Source organism: Oryzias latipes, chromosome 1 (genome assembly GCF_002234675.1).
Source record: "Oryzias latipes chromosome 1, ASM223467v1".
Taxonomy (NCBI): Eukaryota; Metazoa; Chordata; class Actinopteri; order Beloniformes; family Adrianichthyidae; genus Oryzias; species Oryzias latipes.
This window is the reverse complement of record NC_019859.2, coordinates 10,547-29,610: the sequence shown is the minus strand read 5'-3', so window position 1 is coordinate 29,610 and position 19,064 is coordinate 10,547. Positions and strand designations below refer to the sequence as shown.

Sequence of the window (19,064 nt, the reverse complement as noted above, 5' to 3'; positions counted from 1 at the left end):
CGAGCTTAATTAAAGTCCTCCTCTCCATTGCAGCTTCAAAGGTGTCCATTTCACATCCGATTACAGAGCCAGCTCTTCTAATCATTTTGTTCAGTCTATTAGTGTCCCTGGCAGCTATGCTGCCCCCCCAGCAGACAGAGTTCTGGCCACAACAGACTGGTAGAACATGTCAAGCCTCCTGCTGCACACATTGAAGGACCTTAGTGTCCTCAGGAAGTAGAGTCTTCTGATAACCTTCTTGTACACAGCCGTCTTGTTGCTCCTCCAGCTCAGTCTGTTAAAGTTAAAGTCCCACTATCTGTCACACACCTATGTGTGCGAAATTTGTTCTCAGAATTGTCGATGGTTACTCCCAAGTACTTGTATTCCTCTACCTCTGCCACATCCATGGCCAAGATGCTAAGAGGCCGGAAAGCTGGTCGTTTCTTCCTGAAGTCCATCACCATCTCTCTGCGTATAAATAAGAGGAATAGTTAGGTTCCAGGGAGCAGAGGTTGATAAGGTGGAGGACTTTAAGGTCATCAGTCCAGAACAACAGAGTGAGTGGGGCAAAGATGAAGAGGTGTGAAACGGGTGGAGGAAGGACTCAGGTTGTAATGTGTGACCAGTTTCAGCCAGACTGAAAGGTTTTTCACTTATTTTATTAGTTTATCTTTAAACTATAAAACTTATCTTTTTATATTTATACATTTCCAAAGCTTTTACATTTCTTTAAAGTACTTTTATTTGCTTGTGCATCCATACTATGCTGTGCAAATCAAGTTTGCTAACAATGCCTTTCTTACTGTTTCTCTTTGATTTGTATTTATGTCTGTCTGTGTTTTAGCTGGCCACTGTCATGTGGGTCATGACATATGTTGGAGGGATGTTTAACGGTATAACGATTCTTATCCTGGGTGAGTTCTCTTGACTAATTTAACCTTTAACATTAGACACGTCACCAGCACCACCTAAATAACACATTTTCTGTAAACTACTTTAACTCTTCAAGCATTTCACAATTAACGTAATGAATGCAGAGGAAATTGGCTTTGCTCCGATAACTGGGTTATTGAAATAGGACTGGAACAATAGAGTATAGCCCTGCACGGTACTATTTTCTTCATCCCGCTCCCGCCCGCGCCCGCTGAATTTCTGACCACTGCCGCCCGCTCCCGCAACGTATGCGCTACACTTCCGCCCGCACCCGCAATATGTATGTCCATTCCCGCCCGCACCCGCAAAACTCATAGAATTTAGTCCCGCACAGTAATAGAGATGCAATGATTTTGTATCGTCTCCCGTCCCGCAGGAAAAAAACACGTATTTGTATTGATATTATTAAGGAGATTAATGTCCCTCCTCCAGCCTCCTCTTTTCATGCATTCCTCTTTTGTGTAATTTGCAACTTAATTATTAAATATATTTTCCCAAATCCTGTTTGGTTAAAAGTGAGCGTGCGCAGACAGACGGCCTGAAGCACGCTCTTAGTAAGAGGTGGGGCAGGGTGTTGCACACCCCCAACAACAGGTTAGATGACAGAGGCCATTAGGCGTCTCTATCTGGTGCCTTCACGGAGCTTCAGTACAAAAGAATCCAACAGCCGCACAGCCTAACAATATATATTCATGAGATATTCATGAGATATTCATGGCACCACTTATCCCGCAGGTTTTTTTTTTTGCCGCCCGCTCCCGACCGCAGCACAATTCAAACCGCCCAATCCCGCGAGTTTTGGGTTGGGTCCCGCCGTGTCCCGCGGGACCCAACCCCAATGCAGCTTTCTACAATAGAGTGCTGTTTGGTATGACAAACAGCCTGAGGTTCATTTCAGTCCAATTTCAATAACCTCATCAGCAAAACAGTAAAATGTATATTTGATTTACAGAAGATGTTGTTGATGAAAGTTGATGAAGGGGTCGGTCCCATGACAGTGCCTAGTTGAACTGATTGCTTAAATATTTGATGCATTATAGTTTGTTTTAAAAGGTAAACACTGTGTTCTATAGTTCCAAGTATAAATGACAATTCTTCAATGTAGAAAATTCAGAGACAATGATAGGATTATCTTTTCCTATGTTTTTTTTTTTTACTTAAATAGAAGAATTGTTCAAGTTTTTGGAGAGGAATCGTAGGTAGGACAAAGTTCATTGAAACCAGGGGGCTGTAAACCAGTCTTATTCAGTAGATGAATAACTGTTGTAGGTTTAAAGATTGAGTTTTTAAGATCAGGCAGCATTTGACCAAGCATGTGAGGACAGAATTGGTTAGAAATAAAGAAATAATTTAATTTATAGATGCGGTTTGAGATTACTTTGGAACCTGGAAATTGGAAAAAGTGTTGCTGGAAGAGGTACAGATGGAGACAAAGTTGTGAATACAGACCAAAGTTTTTGATAGATTCTTTTACTTTTCTTAACTGACATAGATTTCAACAAATAGTGCTTCAAAAAGCTAATATTCAAACCCACCAACTTCTCTTGTGACAATTTTTTCCAATCAGATTTCAGATACCTCCTTGTAGCTCTGCTCTGTTGTATAAATGGTCATTTTTGGTTCTAAAAGACCAGGATATTTATGAATGTAATTCCCTAAAGATCTTACCAAACAAAGGGTTGCAAATTAATGACTTTACGGTGGCTCCATGTATTCTGTTCCAGTTATTTCTCCCATTGTTTTATGTTTCATTATCTAATCTGGTGTGGTTCTGCAAAACAGGGCTGAACCTTAACACTTACTACCAGCAGCACCACACAGACTCTCCTCCTTCTAGCTTCAAAGACTGCTGTCTCTAAAAATGTGTCTGTGTGTCTGCAGTTGATGTCCTCATCTTCATCACACCCTTGATTTACCAGAAGAAAAAGGTATGGGCCAAATTCTCCTCATAGTGTTCTGAAACTCATATTTTCTCTGCTGGATTCTTTGCCGAGAGTTGAACTAAAAGGCTTCATTTTGTGTGAAAACCCTGTGAAGGTCTGTTGGATCTATTCTGAAACTTACTAAAAAATTCTTGTAATTCAATTCATAAAATGAACCAGTTAAAGGGTCTACATGTTGCAGAATCAACTTTTTTAGATTTTAAGTTTAATATAAAGTTCATTCTCCACAAAAAACAACAACTGCAAAGTGGTATTTTGATCTGTTCATGTATTTTGAATATTCCTCTAATGACCTGCTCTCTGAGCACCAGCCCCTCCCAACCCACGAAAACAAGTGGGCTCTCAAATTGTGATGTCAAAAAGTGAGGAACAGCCCCTTTCAGGAAGAGTCTGCACTGTAAGCCCCGCCCCCAGGCTAACACACAGAGCCACTTTCTCTGTGGAGCTAGCGGTGATCGGCTAAACACTTTCATTTTATTTAAACAATCGGCGCATCCATCTTTGCAAAAGTTCGGATGTTGTTTGTTTTCGTGGGAGAAACACAGACACTGAACCCCACATTGCTCCTGGTGGTTATACTGTAGATTAGCGCCAGTGTTTGGCAGTGGAGCCGCCATCACTGTGTAAGTGTGTGTGTACGTGGGTGAATGAGACTGTGACTGTAAAGCACCTTGTGCCTAAAGCAAAATAGAAACACACAATAAATGAACACACCATTCTCTATTATATTATTTTCACACTCATCTTTTTGCCGTTTGCTGCTCCTTCAGCTGACATCATTCTTCATTCTTTTAAAACGTTTGCTCTGTTATGTCAAAGTTAAAATTTGTTTGTTTAGGGTCAGATTGATCAGCTTATGGCAGTGTCTCGATCCAGGCTGGAAGAAATACTGCAGAAGTAAGTCAACTTTTTTTTTAGTTTTTTAAATCTGTTTAGTTTTTCTCTGCTTTCTGAATGGTCCAGTTGAATGGGGCTTAGTTTCAGTTTGTGAATGGACACCTGAAACCTGGATGCTGTGTTTGCAGGTTGCAGGACCGATTACCTGGAAATGTGAAGAGGACCAAAGTTGAGTGACATCTAAGCAATTGTGTCTTTTCCCCCAGCCTTTGTTTATTGTAGGAACTCAATGGTATCTAATGTTGAGATTAAGGCCGATTTTCCATACATTCCCAGTGTTCTGGTTTGATTTAGTCACATTGATCCTTAATGTATATGTGTAGCAAGTTAAAGAAATCAGGAAAGAAAAATCTTACTGCTGTACAATTTTTTTCTTTGAGATTGCAACACAGTAATAATAAATAATATAAATTGTATTGTTTTATCATGAACCCAAGGTCGCCGTACATAAAAGTGAAAATAAAATTAAAAGCAAAAGAATGTATAACAAAATATACTTTTTTGAGTTCTTTGGTATAGGATGCGGTCATACCATAGAAAGCCTTATAGGTTAACAGGAGGATCTTGAACTTGAATCAACTGGGATCCAGTGAAGTGAAACTAACACAGGAGTGATGTGATCTCTTCTGCTAGTTCCTGCTAACAATCTAGCTGCTGCATTCTGAACAAGCTGGAGACTTCTTAAGGAACTCTTAGGACACGCTGCTAACAAGGAGTTACAGTAATCCAGCCTCGACGTAACAAATGCATGGATGAGTTTTTCAGCATCACTCTTAGAAAGTATATTTCTGATCTTAGCAATATTCCGCAGGTGAAAAAAGGCAGTTCTACACCCCTGAGATATGTGAGCCTTAAATGATAAATCCTGGTCAAGTAAAACCCCAAGGTTTCTAACTGTGGAATTGGGGGCTATACTTATGCCATCCAGGGAGACTATCTGAGCAGACAGAGCATCTCTGAGGTTTTTAGGATCTAGTACAATGACCTCAGTTTTTCTGGGTTCAAGAGGAGGTAATTAATTGTCATCCAGGTCTTGATGTCTCTGATGCAGGCATTCAGTTTCTCTATATTGTCATTCTGGTCAGGTGTATCCCTTGTGCTATCCTAGGCACTTTAACATTGGGAGTGGGGTCATCTAGACCCCACTCCCAATGTTAAAGAGCACTGTCTAGTGGGGTCATCTAGACCCCACTAGACAGTGCTCTGAACCTTTTTTCTTCAATGATTTGTGATCTTCACTGGTGTCCATGGATTACATGAAATCTTTCCACCTTTATCCACCTGTGTCATGGTAGAGAGAACACGTCAATGTAAGGGTGGGGTCATCTAAGACAGCACAGGGGTTAAAGTACTTTTATTTGCTTGTGCATCCATACTATGCTGTGCAAATCAAGTTTGCTAACAATGCCTTTCTTACTGTTTCTCTTTGATTTGTATTTATGTCTGTCTGTGTTTTAGCTGGCCACTGTCATGTGGGTCATGACATATGTTGGAGGGATGTTTAACGGTATAACGATTCTTATCCTGGGTGAGGATTACATGAAATCCTCTTCACCTTTTGTCCACATTTGTCATGGTAGGGATAACACATCAATGAAAGGGTGGGGTAATAGGATAGCACAAGGGTTCATAGATAAATACAACTGTGTATCATCTGCATAACTGTGAAAATTAATGCAGTGTTTCCTGATTATGTGTCCTAAGGGTAGCATGTAAATCATAAACAGTTCCCAAAACTGAGCATTTTGGGACTCCGTAACTTACTCAAGTGCAGTGAGAGGACTTTCCATTTACATTAACAAACTGGTACCTATCTGATAAATAGGGTTTAAACCACTGGAAGGCAGATCTCTGATCCCTATGTCATGGTCTAATCTTTGGAGTAAAATATTGTGGTCATTGTGTCAAAGGCTGCACTGAGGTCTAACAGGACCAGAATAGAGAGTAGTCCCTTTTCTGGGGCCAATAACAAGTCATTAGAGACTCTAACTAGTGCAGTTCATGTGCTGTGGTGTGATCTGAACCCTGACTGCACCACCCCTGCCCAGCAGGAGGATGTGCAAGAGAAGTGGGGGTCCACAAGGAGTGTAAACATGGCCCGACCAGGCTCACCCACAGTTGGAATTTTGGAGAAGGCCAGTGCTTCAGGGCAAGGACCAGAACCAGCACCACAGGGACCCAGGCTCAGATGGGATATGTTCCCCGGTTCATGGTCCCACCAGAGAATACAGGGATCCCTGTCCCTGGATGGAGAGAGGGCTGCCGGGCCCAGGAGTCCAGCACCCAAGGGACACGGCCTCCATTTGCGAGGGCCTGGTTTTCCCCTGCCAGGGATGGGGTAGGGCACAGATGGTGTATATTTTTGAGGGGTAAAGGGTTTGTGTACTAAAGGGTGCAGTTAAGATTCTGGGAGGGCACTGAGTGGGCATCTCCTGATTGCTCACAGTGATGACAAAGCATCCCCCCCTAACAGGGGTCCCACGGGTCTAAGGTGCAATTAAAGATTGAGAATGGATGGGCCTGTTTTCCTACGACAACCATGGAGGGGGGCCACTCTCAAGTAGCTCCTCCCCCCAAGGTTCATTGCAGGGTGCCCCCCCCCCCGTTCACCCTAATAAGTGATTATATGAGGAAGGGGGTAAGCCTGGTTGGTGAAACAACCGTACCCCAGCCCCCTTCCTAGTATTTGTCCCAGGTCTCCCAGCCCAGGGGTCCCATCGCCAACCCCCAGGCTCCAAACTAAGAGAGAGGAGCCAACAAAGCACCACTCCTCGGAGCAAACCATGGCCCCTGCGCCAAGCACCACCACTGGGATAACTCTGGTCAGGCCCAAGGCAGCCAACCAGCCAGGGCAACCACTGATTGCCTCAGTGGAGACCCCAACCTGCCAAACCTCCAAGGTCCCGTACCGATAGTGGACCCACCCCCTCCCCCAGGCAGCCCCCCCCAGGACAGGGCCAACCGGCCTGCCTACCGGACCCTGTGGCCATGGTAAGTGTCGCCCAGAGCAACCGCGGGCCCCCAGAGGGTTGCCTCGCTCTGTCCCAGGGCCAGAGAAGGAGTTATCCCAGCCCCAGGTCCAAATGGGCTGCCCATCCAGATAAGACCACACCTAACACACCTACTACTATCCTCACTAAAGGAGGCACGATCCTCACTGAACATTTGGCACAGGGAGCAAGAAAGAGGGGTGAAAGTAGAAGAGGTAGAAGCCATACTAAGTGCTAAACTAAGGCTAGCAGTGTTTAGGTAAAGAGAAGCAGTTAAATCACAAGTTTTGAGTAGCTTGGACAGCAGCTGGTTAACGCAATAATTTACTCACTAGTAAGCTAAAGCTACTACTTAAAGTATATGAATGTGAATATTAAACCAGATAACACTGAGTTAGATATTAGCGATCAGGCTAATACCAAAGAGGAGGAAACGGTCAAGCAACTATCAAGCACTGCAAGAAGACTGCAGCCAGAGCCTCTGGCTCCAGTCTTCCTGTTGTTATGAGATATGAACTACTTCGTTTCTACCTTGGATTGATACCAAACAGAAACTCTGAGCCATGTTGCTGCCAGCAAGATATAAAAACGTGGATTGCTGTGCTTTTTAGCAGCTCAGATAAATACGAGTAAAGCATGGCAGCAGGTAAAAGGCTAATGCGCTTAGCATCGGCTACAATGTTCTGCAGAACCTCCCAGCAATAGATTCTAGTTTAGCAACCTGATGGATCAGTGGGATGTGTACAATGCTCTGAATAAAGGCTGACATTGTGGTGATCAGCGTTACCAGGTAATAATAATAACAATAATGGATTAGATTTTTCTGCGCTTTTCCAGAAGCTCAAAGCACTTACATTGTCTCTATTATTCATTCACTAATCATTCATACTTGGTGATGGTAGCTACTGATGTAGCCACAGCTGCCCTGGGGCAGACTGACAGAGGCGTGGCTGCCAGTTCGCACCTACGGCCCCTCTGACCATCACCGGGGCATTCATGCACATTCACACACCAGTGGAGGCACACTGGAGGCAAGGAGGGTGAAGTGTCTTGCCCAAGGACACAACGACATTTGGCTGGTGGGAGCGGGGATCGAACCGCCGACCCTTCGATCATTGGACGACCCGCTCAACCACCTGATCCACTGTCGCCCCCCTTCTGTTTGTGAAAAAAAACGTGGCTGAAAATTGGTGCAGCAGCCAGAGCAGATATGAAAACGAAGCACCTTCTTTGTCACATGAAGCAACTTTGCTTCGTTCTGTCATGCTGCCTCATCATCACACTTTATTGTGTTAAAAGAAAGAAAATATGCTTCGGTAAAATATCAGGATACGTATCGTATCGCAGGGCACGTATCGGGACACGTATTGTATCGCCAGACACTTGCCAATACACACCCCTGGAAGAAATGCTTTAAGGATCTCCTCAGTCCTGCGGACACACCTTATCTTGACACCTTATCTTTTTTGCTAAATAAACCACTTCTCTTTACCTAAACACCGCTAGCCTTAGCTTAGAACCTAGCATGGCCACCACTCTTTCCGCCTCTCCCCCTTTCTCCTGCCCCGTGTGCCATATGTTTAGTGATGACCCTGCCTCCTTTAGTGAAGATAGCGGTAGGTGTGTTAAGTGTAGTCTTGTGTTAGACTTGGAGGCCAGGTTGGAACAGTTAGAAACGCGGCTCCGCACAGTGGAAGCTAAGCCGGCTAGCCAGGTCGTTACTCGTAGCGCGGGCCGCGCTACCAGGGCTAACTTAGTTAGCACCCCAGCGCCCTCCCAACAGCCGGGAGACAGTCAGGGGTTTGCACCGGTTGGGAGGAAACATAGTGCTAAACGCTAAAACTTAGAGCACCCGAGACTCCACGTTAGTAATAGGTTCTCCCCCCTCAGCGACACACCCGCTGAACACTCAACTCTGGTTATAGGCTCTTCTGAAGTTAGAAACGTGGAGCTCCCAGCGGCTACAGTCAGGTGTTATCCGGGGGCCAGAGTTGGTGACATCGAGGGGAACCTTAGGATGTTAGCTCCAGGTTCCGTTGAGTCGTGATTCACGCAGGCGGTAATGATGCCCGACGGAGAAAATCAGAGGTGGTTAAGCTAAACGTAACTTCGGTGTGTAAACTGGCTAAGACGATGTCCGACACTGTAATTTTCTCTGGTCCCCTGCCGAACTTAGTCAGTGATGAAATGTACAGCCGCTTTTCATCATTTAACCGCTGGCTTTCTAGATGGTGCCCAGAAAACGGCGTTGGTTTTGTGGATAACTGGAGCGGGTTTTGGGGGAAGCCCGCTCTCATGCGGAGAGACAGTGTCCATCCCACTCGGGACGGTGCCGGTCTTCTTTCTAGAAACATTTCTGCTAGGCTTAGTATGTTAACCTGACAATCCAGAGACGAGACCCGGGCGCAGAGCAGCAGTGTAAAACGCTCCTCTGAGCCTCCCTTAGGGTTAGTGCTGGTGCAAAACCCATGCAGGGAAAGTCAAGCAGGTCCTAGCTTTAGCTTATGTGCTGAAAGACAAATGAAAGGAACGCGTCATAGAAACCTCAAAGTGACAGACAGCAGTTCTCACAAGCAGAATTATGATGTAATTAAATGCGGTTTATTAAACATTCCATCCATTTCCTCCAAGTCCCTATTAGTCAATGAGTTAATCATTGATAACAACCTCAGTCTTCTAGCCTTAACAGAAACTTGGCTCCATCAGGATGACTATGTTAGATTGAATGAAGCAACCCCCTCCCCCACTTATGCTAACTATCAGAAATCCAGGATTTCAGGGAAAGGAGGTGGTTTGGCAGTAATATCACAGTCTAGCTTACTTCTCAGCCCTAAAGTTAAAAATGCTTATAATTCATTTGAAAGCATCATATTGTCTATAAATCACCCAAACAGGAAAACTCGAAAACCTGTTTTACTCATAATTATTTATCGCCTCCCCGGCCCATATTAAGAATTTTTAACTGAGTTTTCCGACTTCTTATCGAGTATTGTCTTAGATTCTGATCAGACTATAATAATAGGGGATTTTAATATTCATGTTGATGACCCCAGTGACTGTCTAGGAAAGGCTTTTGCAGCTTTATTAGATGATGTTGGTTTCACCCAAAGTGTGAATGAACCCACTCCCTGTCATAAGCACACCCTGGATCTTGTTCTAACCCATGGTATAGAGATCAGCCAGCTGAGTGTCCTTCCTCTTAACCCCATCATTTCTGATCACTTTCTGATTACCTTCCAGTTTACACTGGAACATCCTTCTGCCCCAGTGAATAAGAAACAGCTTAGAAGAAGTTTAACTGACCGTTCTGTGTCTGAGTTTAAACACACAGTTCAGCCAGTACTTAGTGATATTCTGAGAAAATACTCTGAGTCCAGCTCCCATAGCATCAGTCCTAGTATAAATGACCACTTTGTTAATGATGCCTTACAAGCCCTCAGGAGTACACTCCATGTTGTTGCCCCCTTGAAACCTAAGTTCGTTAGACAAAACCGAGTAGCACCGTGGTTTAACGCTGAAACTCGTTGTCAGGGTTCTGACTTTTTCCTTAATAAAGAGAAGAACCACACAGGAGATGAGAACTTTTGCTAGACTTCTGCAGAAGGAGAATCGGTCTGTGACAGCGCGAACTGTCACAGAGGAGTTCTCCCATCCTAGTGCATGGAGCCTTCTTTTATTGAAAACTGAAGGTTGCAGACATGAATGTGGGTCATTTAATCAGAAACAACAAGAACATCATATTCTCGTATAATCACAACTTTTCAGGTCATTGTTTTCTTACTGAAAGATAGAAATGAGACAATCATATTATGGAGATATAGTGTGCAAGCAAATGATAATTATTTAACTCTAACATCCCTCCCTTTTTATCATTTCAAACACGTCATGAGTAAACACCATAAGGGGAAGGTACAAACGTGAAACATGGTTTTTAATCATAAGAACAAGGCATCACAACATCATTTCACCACTTGCTTTTGCACTTTCAGTGTGAGAGATTCATACGATGCCTCTGGAGTATTAGCAGTCACGTGGGGAGGGTTCCTCTTCAGCTTGTTGGAAAAGCTGGTAACGAATGAAAGTCTGCATGGTAGCCTTTGCGATCATGGACATGACACAAGGCAGAGCGTATGTTGTAAACAGACAAAAACATGCACAAAACGATGAGTATAGGGGTCAATAATTTCAGCAGGAGGTGCCGACATGGACCTGGTGTTAGCCAGGACCAGATGTCACTGGTGGGACTGGCACCAGGAGTCGCAGATTTAACATAGGCTTGCAGCCCTGTTAAGTCGTGCAGTGCGGTAGAAATGTCCTGTCCATCACTGGTACCGTCCGGGATGAAAGTGCAGCAGGTGTCTCCAACCATTCTGCACACCTCCTGATGATGCAGTCTGGAGGTCGAGCACGAGTCGATTTTGCAGAACCATAGTTCTTATGGCCGACATCTCTGCTGCTGATGCATTGGAAAACTTGTAGGTGGTGTTAAGGAGTCTCAGCAATGCGTACCTGTTGCTCTCGATGTGGTCTCTTACTTCTGTCACTCCGATCCATGGAAGGAGTGATTGTCCGAACTTTGCTCCTCCACCCCAGATGCGGAACTCCCATGGGACTCCAGTATTGGTAGTCATTTGTAGGGCGTTCATGTGGAACTCCGGTGCAGCACGTTTCCGTCGTGCGGGGTGGGGTGTTCAGACGGTTCTGTTCATGAGAACACAGGTGGAACCAGAGGGACCAGAGCACAAAGGCCTCCCCAGTTTGGAGGAAGGGATGCATAGGCAGTGTGTCCGCACAGGAAGTACCAATCAGCTAGGACCCTGGATCCTCGGTCCCCAGGCACTATGGTACTGCAACCTGCTAGGTTTTGCCTACCTTTGGTCTGGTTTGTTATGTCAAATGTCCGTTTGATCAGGAATAATCCACAGCTTCCTCTGATCCTGTTGGTTTTCTGCATACAAGCTGAGTAGTTAGATCGAACAAAGATATCACCTCCGGGAGCTTAATGGGGTCTTGTGGTAGTGGCAACAGGTCTCTCATTGGGCCACCTGATCCACGGGGGTTATTGTGAGGAACCCAAAACCGCTCAAAGTAATTCCTTTTTCTCCAGGAGTTGAATGTCCTCCTGTTAGTTCAGTTGTAGCCAGGGTGTGTGCTGAGTTCATACAGGCAATCTTGTTGTCTTCTGGTGATATTGCCTGGACGGAGACCTGTATTGTGGGAAGCATACGGCATGAAAGTACACACATAACAGCTGGTGATGTTGCTGTCGTGTGCAGTTCTGTTCATCAGTTGCCACCAGAGATTGGTACTGTAGGAATGATCATGGGTGGCAATATTGAGGTGAGTTGTCTTTTCATACAGATCCCATGAGCGGTGGACGAGGTTGATACCGCCTTCTCCTGGTTTCTCCATTGCTAGGAAGGTCAATGCGACAAGAAGACATGCTACAGTCACAGCGCAGCTCCGCGCCCACCTGCTGTGGTCTCCCAGCAGTGGGCCTTCCATGCTGCTAGGTTGCAGAGTCACTTCAAAGACCCAGGTTCTAATGGATGTTGGGTTCGGCTGGTTTCTTCGCTGACGATTGAGACGAACCGCCACTAAAAGACGGAACCCCTCTGTAGTCAGACTTCACCACAACAGCCTCATTTAGGCCTCTGGTGCACGCTGCAACTTACAGTGACTGAGATGTATCCAGCTGGGGCGTTCAGCTATTTTTACTGCCGTGGGTGTTGTTAGGAGGACTTGGTATGGTCCCTCCCACCGTAGGCTGGCCCAATTCTTCCTTTTTAGGACCTTGATGAACACCCAGTCGCCTGGTTTCACCGGTGAGCTTTCCTGTGGAGATAAGGAGTCAGATGGCAGTAAATTTGCATTGGACACCTCCTTCTGGTTTATCATTCTTATGATAAAATCTGCTATTGTTTTTTCTTCATTAGCTTTTTGTAAGTCTAAGGCTACTATAGGTAACCTATAGGGCCTTCCATAGACTATTTCAAAGGGTGTCAGGCCATCTGATGTAGGTGTGATTCTCATTTATAGTTTTACTAGATCTAAACACTCTGGCCATGGTCTTCCTGTTGTTTCCATGCATTTTTTGAGTCTGCTTTTTACTGTTCCATTTGTGCGTTCCACAAGTCCTGCACTTTGTGGGTGGTATGCACAGTGATTTTTAAACATCATTTTTAGGCTGGCGGCCATGTTTTGGATGATGGTGTTAACAAAATGGGCTCCATTATCACTATATATAATTTCTGGTATTCCATAATTGGGAATGATGGTTTTACAGATACCTTTTGCTACTGAGATCGCGTCAGCTTTTTTGGTAGGGATTATTTCTACCCACTTTGAGAATGCGTCTATTAGCACAAGGCAGTACTTATAGGGGCCACTTGCAGTAAGTTCAATGAAATCCATGTGTAATACCTGGAAAGGGTAGGATGGCTTAGGAAAAGCTCCCCGCTTTGGTCGCATGTGGGTTTTCCGTATACAGGTAGGGCATGTTGTACAAAACCTTTTTAAGTACGATTGTAGGCCAAATGCTGTAAAATAATTTTGTATGAGCACTGTCATTCCTCCTGTCGACACATGGCATGGCCCATGTGTCGCAACTGCTGCTGCTTTGAACAATGATTTCAGGAGTACAGGTTCACCATGCAGTTCATAAATTCGTCACACTATATTCGTCAGCATCTAAGATCAAACCAAGGTTCCTTACGATCTCATACAGTTGGTTGATGGAAAAAAACAACCTTATCTCTCTCTCTGCTTCAGAACCGATAACCAAGACTTCTGTTTTGTCTTCTGTTTTGTTTCTGAGCTACAAAAAGTTCTCTCCAATTAATATTTTAATGTCTGAATCACAGTTTAAAAGCACAGGCTGACACAAACAATTACTTTTAATAGTTCTCTCCAAACTAAAAGAAAAGCAAAAAATCTTCTTCCACTTTCGGCTTCTCCCATCAGGGGTCGCCACAGCGAACAAGTCGCATGGTAAATTTGGCAATGTTTTACGCCGGATGCCCTTCCTGACGCAACCTTCTCAAACCGGGCTTGGAACCGGCGTAGAGAAGGGAACAGGGAGCAGCCCGTTGTTGAACCCGGGTTTCACGGACGGAAGGCGCCGCAAACCAGCATGAGCTAAACTGGCTCCCGAAAAAGAAAAGCAAAAAATACACAACACAAAACTAATGGTATATTAACACTTAGCAAAATAAACCATTTCACTGAAATGAATCCTTTAATGTAAGACTAGTCATGTTTTCCTTATTTTATTTGTATTCCTCTTTTCTCTCTCTCTCATGGTCACACACACACATACTGGTATTGGTGGATTAAAAGGACAGTTTTTTCAAACACGTTTGTTACTACATTATGGGGACACCCCTTTCTGCTTGATTTCTAAGGACAAGCAGTATCTCAAAAAATCTATTTGTGGCGGTACTTCACATAACCCAGTTCAAAATTTGAAAAAAGTTATTACAACAAGAAATAATAATATATGACAAAACACAACATTACCAGGACACTTTAATGAGCTCCATTAGCCCCGCCTCTGACAAAAAGAGTATTTATGAGGTCCACAGTATACAAACACACAAACATGTCTAAAACGTGACTTCAAAGGACCCAACGACCTTGATGGGTCCTCCCACCCAAAAATCCTTTTATTGAACTTTTATACTGTGTAGTTCACTGTAATCATTGTTTTTATAAACATAAAAAAGTACATTTAAATGCTTATGACAGTTCTATTTGTGAAATGAAAAGCAAATACAGCAAAAATGTTGAAAAAAACTTAGTCTTGTCAAAAAGGTGACAAGAATATGCAGTTTTAAATGGAAAAACATTCAAGAATCTAGTGCTTATTTATTGTTAATGTTCTGTCTAATGTAAAAGATAGTTTTCAGAAAAAAACTACATAGCCATAAGTCCTTACTTCAAAATTATATTCTTTCTAATGTAAAGGCAAATAAAGAAATAACCTTTTGACAACTGAACAAAAAAACAAAATTTAAGCCTTAACTGCTTATTCATACTTTTATATACTATATATCAAAAATCTTCATTTAGCAAACATTTGAATGTGAGCCCCACATGGCTTACCTTTGGGCTGAATTGTTGAGCCCCAGGTGGGTTTGTTCACAGGTTCCACAGTGGCCCCATCTGTGTTTGCCCACACTAGCTTGAATGGGCACTGAGTAATCTGGCTCGCTAGACAGTGTAGCTCGCTAACTCGCTACACTATCCGTAAGGCAGGTTGTTGGCACACAATGCTTTCCACAGAGCAGCTGGTTAGCGTTGGGAACTCAGACCACTGAGTTTCCTTCTAAGCCAGTGTGTGCAAACACAGATGGGGTCACCACGGAACTCGTGGACAAACCCACCCGGGGCCCAGATATTCAGCCCAAAGGTAAATCATATGGGCCATATGGAAATGTTCGCTGGGTTACTTTTTGTTTTTCATGGTAATACCACGATTTCTCACAAAGTCTCTGATGTTCTGTAGGGTACGGTTGTCAAGAACAGGATTCTCTGCCTTTTTGCACTGCCCACATTCTATCATGGAAGCAAGTTTTCCCTTCATTATATGGTCCTTGAAGTGTCTCATGACAGCGTTTACTTCCTCTTTGGACCAGGGTCGTTTTATTTGCTTCATTCGTTTCTTTTCTTGCTCAGCAGCTAAAAAAGATAAAACACAGTTTGAAATTAGACACCCATTTTAGGAGATTTTTAGGCCCAATCTAAATTCTTCCCTTCTCCCCACATCATAAATGTAGCACTCCAAACAGACACTAATGAAACTAGTGTCTCAAAACTTGGACGTCACCATTAGTCGATAGTCAGCTTGCAATAGCGCAGCGCTTCCACTGCTCAAATATACATAACAGCGGTTGTCTAACTTCAAAAGGGTCATGCTACAACAAAGTCATTACTTTAATTTACATTTAAACTTCTGTGCTCCAGAGCGCACCCACATTAAGAAAAGTGCTTGCACAGCACAGCGGAACCCCTTCGCAAGGGAGGGGTCAGTTTCCCCCCACATGGAGGGTAGAAAATAAAAAAATATATTTCGGACACCACTTCAAAAGCCCCTTCAAATGGAGGGGTAAGGAGATGGGAAAAATTTGGATTAGGCCTTAGATACAAATCCCACTATATGTGGTTTTACAGTTACATCTTATGTGAACATTCTTAGTATTCCAATTATAGGTATAATTTCGTCAGTCTTAAAAGAGTGTAACGAGTGGAAAAAAAGAGATATTCAGTCACTTTCTAAATTGATTTTCTGTCAATTTGTGGATTAGTTGTCATCAATACTATTTGTACAAAAGGCATATCCTTACTCAGAATGATGAAGCAGTGTGAGGGGAGAAACATAAAAAAATACTATTAGTCTTTTGGACTTTGAATTATGTTTAATGTTGATCATAATTCAGTTTTACTTGTGTGCGCATGTGACTTATGTACGGGTGGCTGCACTTACCAGATTGTTTTTGTTTCTTTCCGTCAGGCTTCCTCCGCTTCCATTTTAATGCCTTAAGTTCCTTGTCCTTCTCATCTTTGTTTTGACTTTGTGCTGAAAAAGTAAAATAGTATTAATAAAAATACTTCCCAGTAAGCATTTATTTGTTGAAAGCATGTTTCTCATATTGTGATGCACAAAATGGATAGACAGATAGATAAATTGTGGTGTTACCATTAAGTTCATTTCTTTATGCAAAAATCCAATTTGTGCAATTTGATGGTTAATGGAAATGCAGCTACTAAAACATTGCCTAAGTCATGTTATTTCACAAACTTTTGACGAAAGAACATCTATGGCGTGACATGGTCTTAGCATTTCATGAAAGGAAAAAGATTCAATTTAACGCTGAAAAAAGAGTCTCAATGTCTATACTTTCCAATTAGGTATTACTCAATAAACTTCAGCAAAAAAATGCAGTTTTCCATTAATGTGGCTAAGCTAAGTGGTCGCACTACGGTGACCTAATATGACGCGCTGGCCGTCTTCATCATGCATGCGCCGTGAAAACACATCACTCAGAGGGACCAAAGCTTAACTGAGTGGAAACAATGCCCAGAATTTACTGGCCGTAATCCAGTAAATCCAGTGATCCATGTACCTTAATACTACTACTACTATTTAAATACCTAAATGTTTCTACAATTGTAAAAAAGGTATTTAAACTGAAATTAACCTGTGGTGTGTCATTTGGATAGGACCTGGAAGTGGGTGGATTCTCTTCTGCAGATGGACTTGGCTTTTCTGTGGATTTCTGAGATGAAAGGATGGAAGCTGAATGAGATTCTTTGCTTAAACACTGAGCAAATGGTCCTGTTAAAACCTGGACCTGTCCAGTTGAGGATTACACAGGACATGTGTGTAAGAGCGATCATTAGGACAACTTCAATTCCAGTATACTAGTTTTAACACTATGTCCCGCTAATGTCAGAACCTGTCCAGTTGAGTATTACACAGGACAAGTGTGTAAGAGCGCTTAATGGGACAACCTGCTTTGTCCTGTTCATGCTTCTAAAGGAATTTGTATCAAATATAGGCATCCTTTATGGTCGATGTTATCAGTGATCCATGTACCTTAACACTACTCAATATTTAAATACCTAAATGTTTCTGTAATTAATAGGCATTTAAAATTACCTTCGGTGTGTCGTCTGGAGAGGACCTGGAAGTGGGTGGATTCTCTTCTGCTGATTGACTTGGCTTCTCTTTGGATTTCTGAGATGAAAGGATGAAGAGTAAATTATATTCTTTAATTTAAATATAGTATTATACATTATTTTTAAAGCTTAACAATTATTTTACAGATACCTTGATTCTCCATGGCCATTTGGAGTCACCATAATTATAGGTGATTTCTTCTCCAGGACCAATATCCTTGATTCCAAATAAACAGAGATGGGGTTCTCCATTCACTCTGGTAATGGTCATTTTGTTGTTTGGCTCACTTCATCATCATTTATTAGTCTTACAAGTGACCCGTCCTCTCTAGCAGCATCAATACTAAAATATAAAGCAGACAATAAGTTATGCTACATAGGGAAGTTATTGAGCACATTGAGTATTTAAGACTAAATAACATTCCTGCTACAACCTAAAACTTCCATGGAACATTACAAATGTTTAACCTTGTCTTAGACTGTATTTCATCACTAAAACTACTTTTTACCAATAAGAGAGTAGAGATGACATTACCATTAAAAAAAGAAGATACATACCATAACAACTTTCCATTGAACTGGAAATCAAACATAACAACCTTCAGGGAAGGTGAAACTCTCAGTCTGCTTTCTTGTTCATTTTTAGATATGAGCTGTCCTCTGTTTTCAAGAAGGAAATCTCCCTTTTGAAAGGGCCGGGAGCTGAACACACCTCGACCTACAAGTAACACATCACAAAGAAAGGAGAGTAATAAAAAAAGAAACCATGCAAAGTAATCATATAGTGGGAATTAAATAGTCTACTTAATTCAGTTTTCTGATTGTAGGTTTGTGATTTTGGGAGTGTGTGTGAATTAGGTGGTGCATTATAAATAAAATACTTAACTGATACACAATGACCTTGCCAAAAATAATCTAGAACAAACTTAATTGAAGATCTGATTTGTGGATCAATATCACATACTGCAAATAATGCTCTATGACAGAAGAACATAAATTATGTGTTTTTCATGTTGATTTCAAACATTGAAAAAAAAATTGCGTAAATACTTCAGTGGCTCACATTTAAATGAATCAATGTATCTAATATCAAATCCTTCCTTATCTTCACAAAAGGAGCAATAATACAAAGCATCTTGTCTGGGATTTCTTCTGAACTCTGTGCTGCCATCTCCTGCAAAGACTGTGTGTTAATTCAAATTTAAATTCAACTTTATTTATATAGTGCTTTTCCTGTTTTCAAGCATTTCAAAGTGCTTTCCACAGTAACATAAATAACAGTAAGACGAAAAAGCATTCATAAATAAATAAAATAAAAACAAATACAAATAAATAAAAACACATTAAAAATCCAGCAATATGCACATCCCGCAAGTAAAATATACAATAAAAACATGTTGGCATGTAAGAACTAAGTAAAAGCTACACTAAAAAGATTAGTTTTGAGCTTTTTCTTAAAAACCTCCTTAATGTCTTAAGCGACTGCTATTGGGACAAGAGTCACCATGAGCCACTTTTATTTTAGGCATGTCTAACCAGCACCACAAAGTCCTGTAAGGACAAACATGCGATAAAGGTTGCTCTGACCCAGGGGTCGGGAACCTATGGCTCGCGAGCCATATATGGCTCTTTTGATGGT

At 42.4% G+C, this 19,064-nt stretch overlaps 1 protein-coding gene and 3 long non-coding RNA genes across 4 annotated transcripts in view; 1 reads left to right on the top strand and 3 right to left on the bottom strand.

Moving 5' to 3' along the window:
* The window catches only part of LOC110014915 (reticulon-3-like), a 33,131-nt gene extending 28,894 nt beyond the window's left edge, over positions 1-4,237 (top strand). The window contains exons 5-8 of the mRNA XM_020702194.2: positions 827-896; positions 2,797-2,843; positions 3,697-3,755; positions 3,884-4,237. Coding sequence (XP_020557853.1) covers positions 827-896; positions 2,797-2,843; positions 3,697-3,755; positions 3,884-3,932 — 225 coding nt within the window. The 3' untranslated portion in view covers positions 3,933-4,237. The remainder of the gene's footprint in view (positions 1-826; positions 897-2,796; positions 2,844-3,696; positions 3,756-3,883) is intronic.
* A 6,207-nt stretch (positions 4,238-10,444) lies between these two features.
* Positions 10,445-13,718, bottom strand: LOC111947147. The gene is made up of 2 exons (XR_002872967.1): positions 12,421-13,718; positions 10,445-12,342 (listed from the first exon to the last, which is right to left on the bottom strand). It is a non-coding gene; the product is annotated as an uncharacterized LOC111947147 (long non-coding RNA).
* A 536-nt stretch (positions 13,719-14,254) lies between these two features.
* Positions 14,255-16,419, bottom strand: LOC111947145. The gene is made up of 2 exons (XR_002872966.1): positions 16,230-16,419; positions 14,255-15,424 (listed from the first exon to the last, which is right to left on the bottom strand). It is a non-coding gene; the product is annotated as an uncharacterized LOC111947145 (long non-coding RNA).
* A 1,287-nt stretch (positions 16,420-17,706) lies between these two features.
* On the bottom strand, positions 17,707-18,580 carry LOC110016348. Its single transcript, XR_002291618.2, has 3 exons — positions 18,489-18,580; positions 17,984-18,143; positions 17,707-17,768 (listed from the first exon to the last, which is right to left on the bottom strand). It is a non-coding gene; the product is annotated as an uncharacterized LOC110016348 (long non-coding RNA).
* Positions 18,581-19,064: the final 484 nt, after the last annotated feature.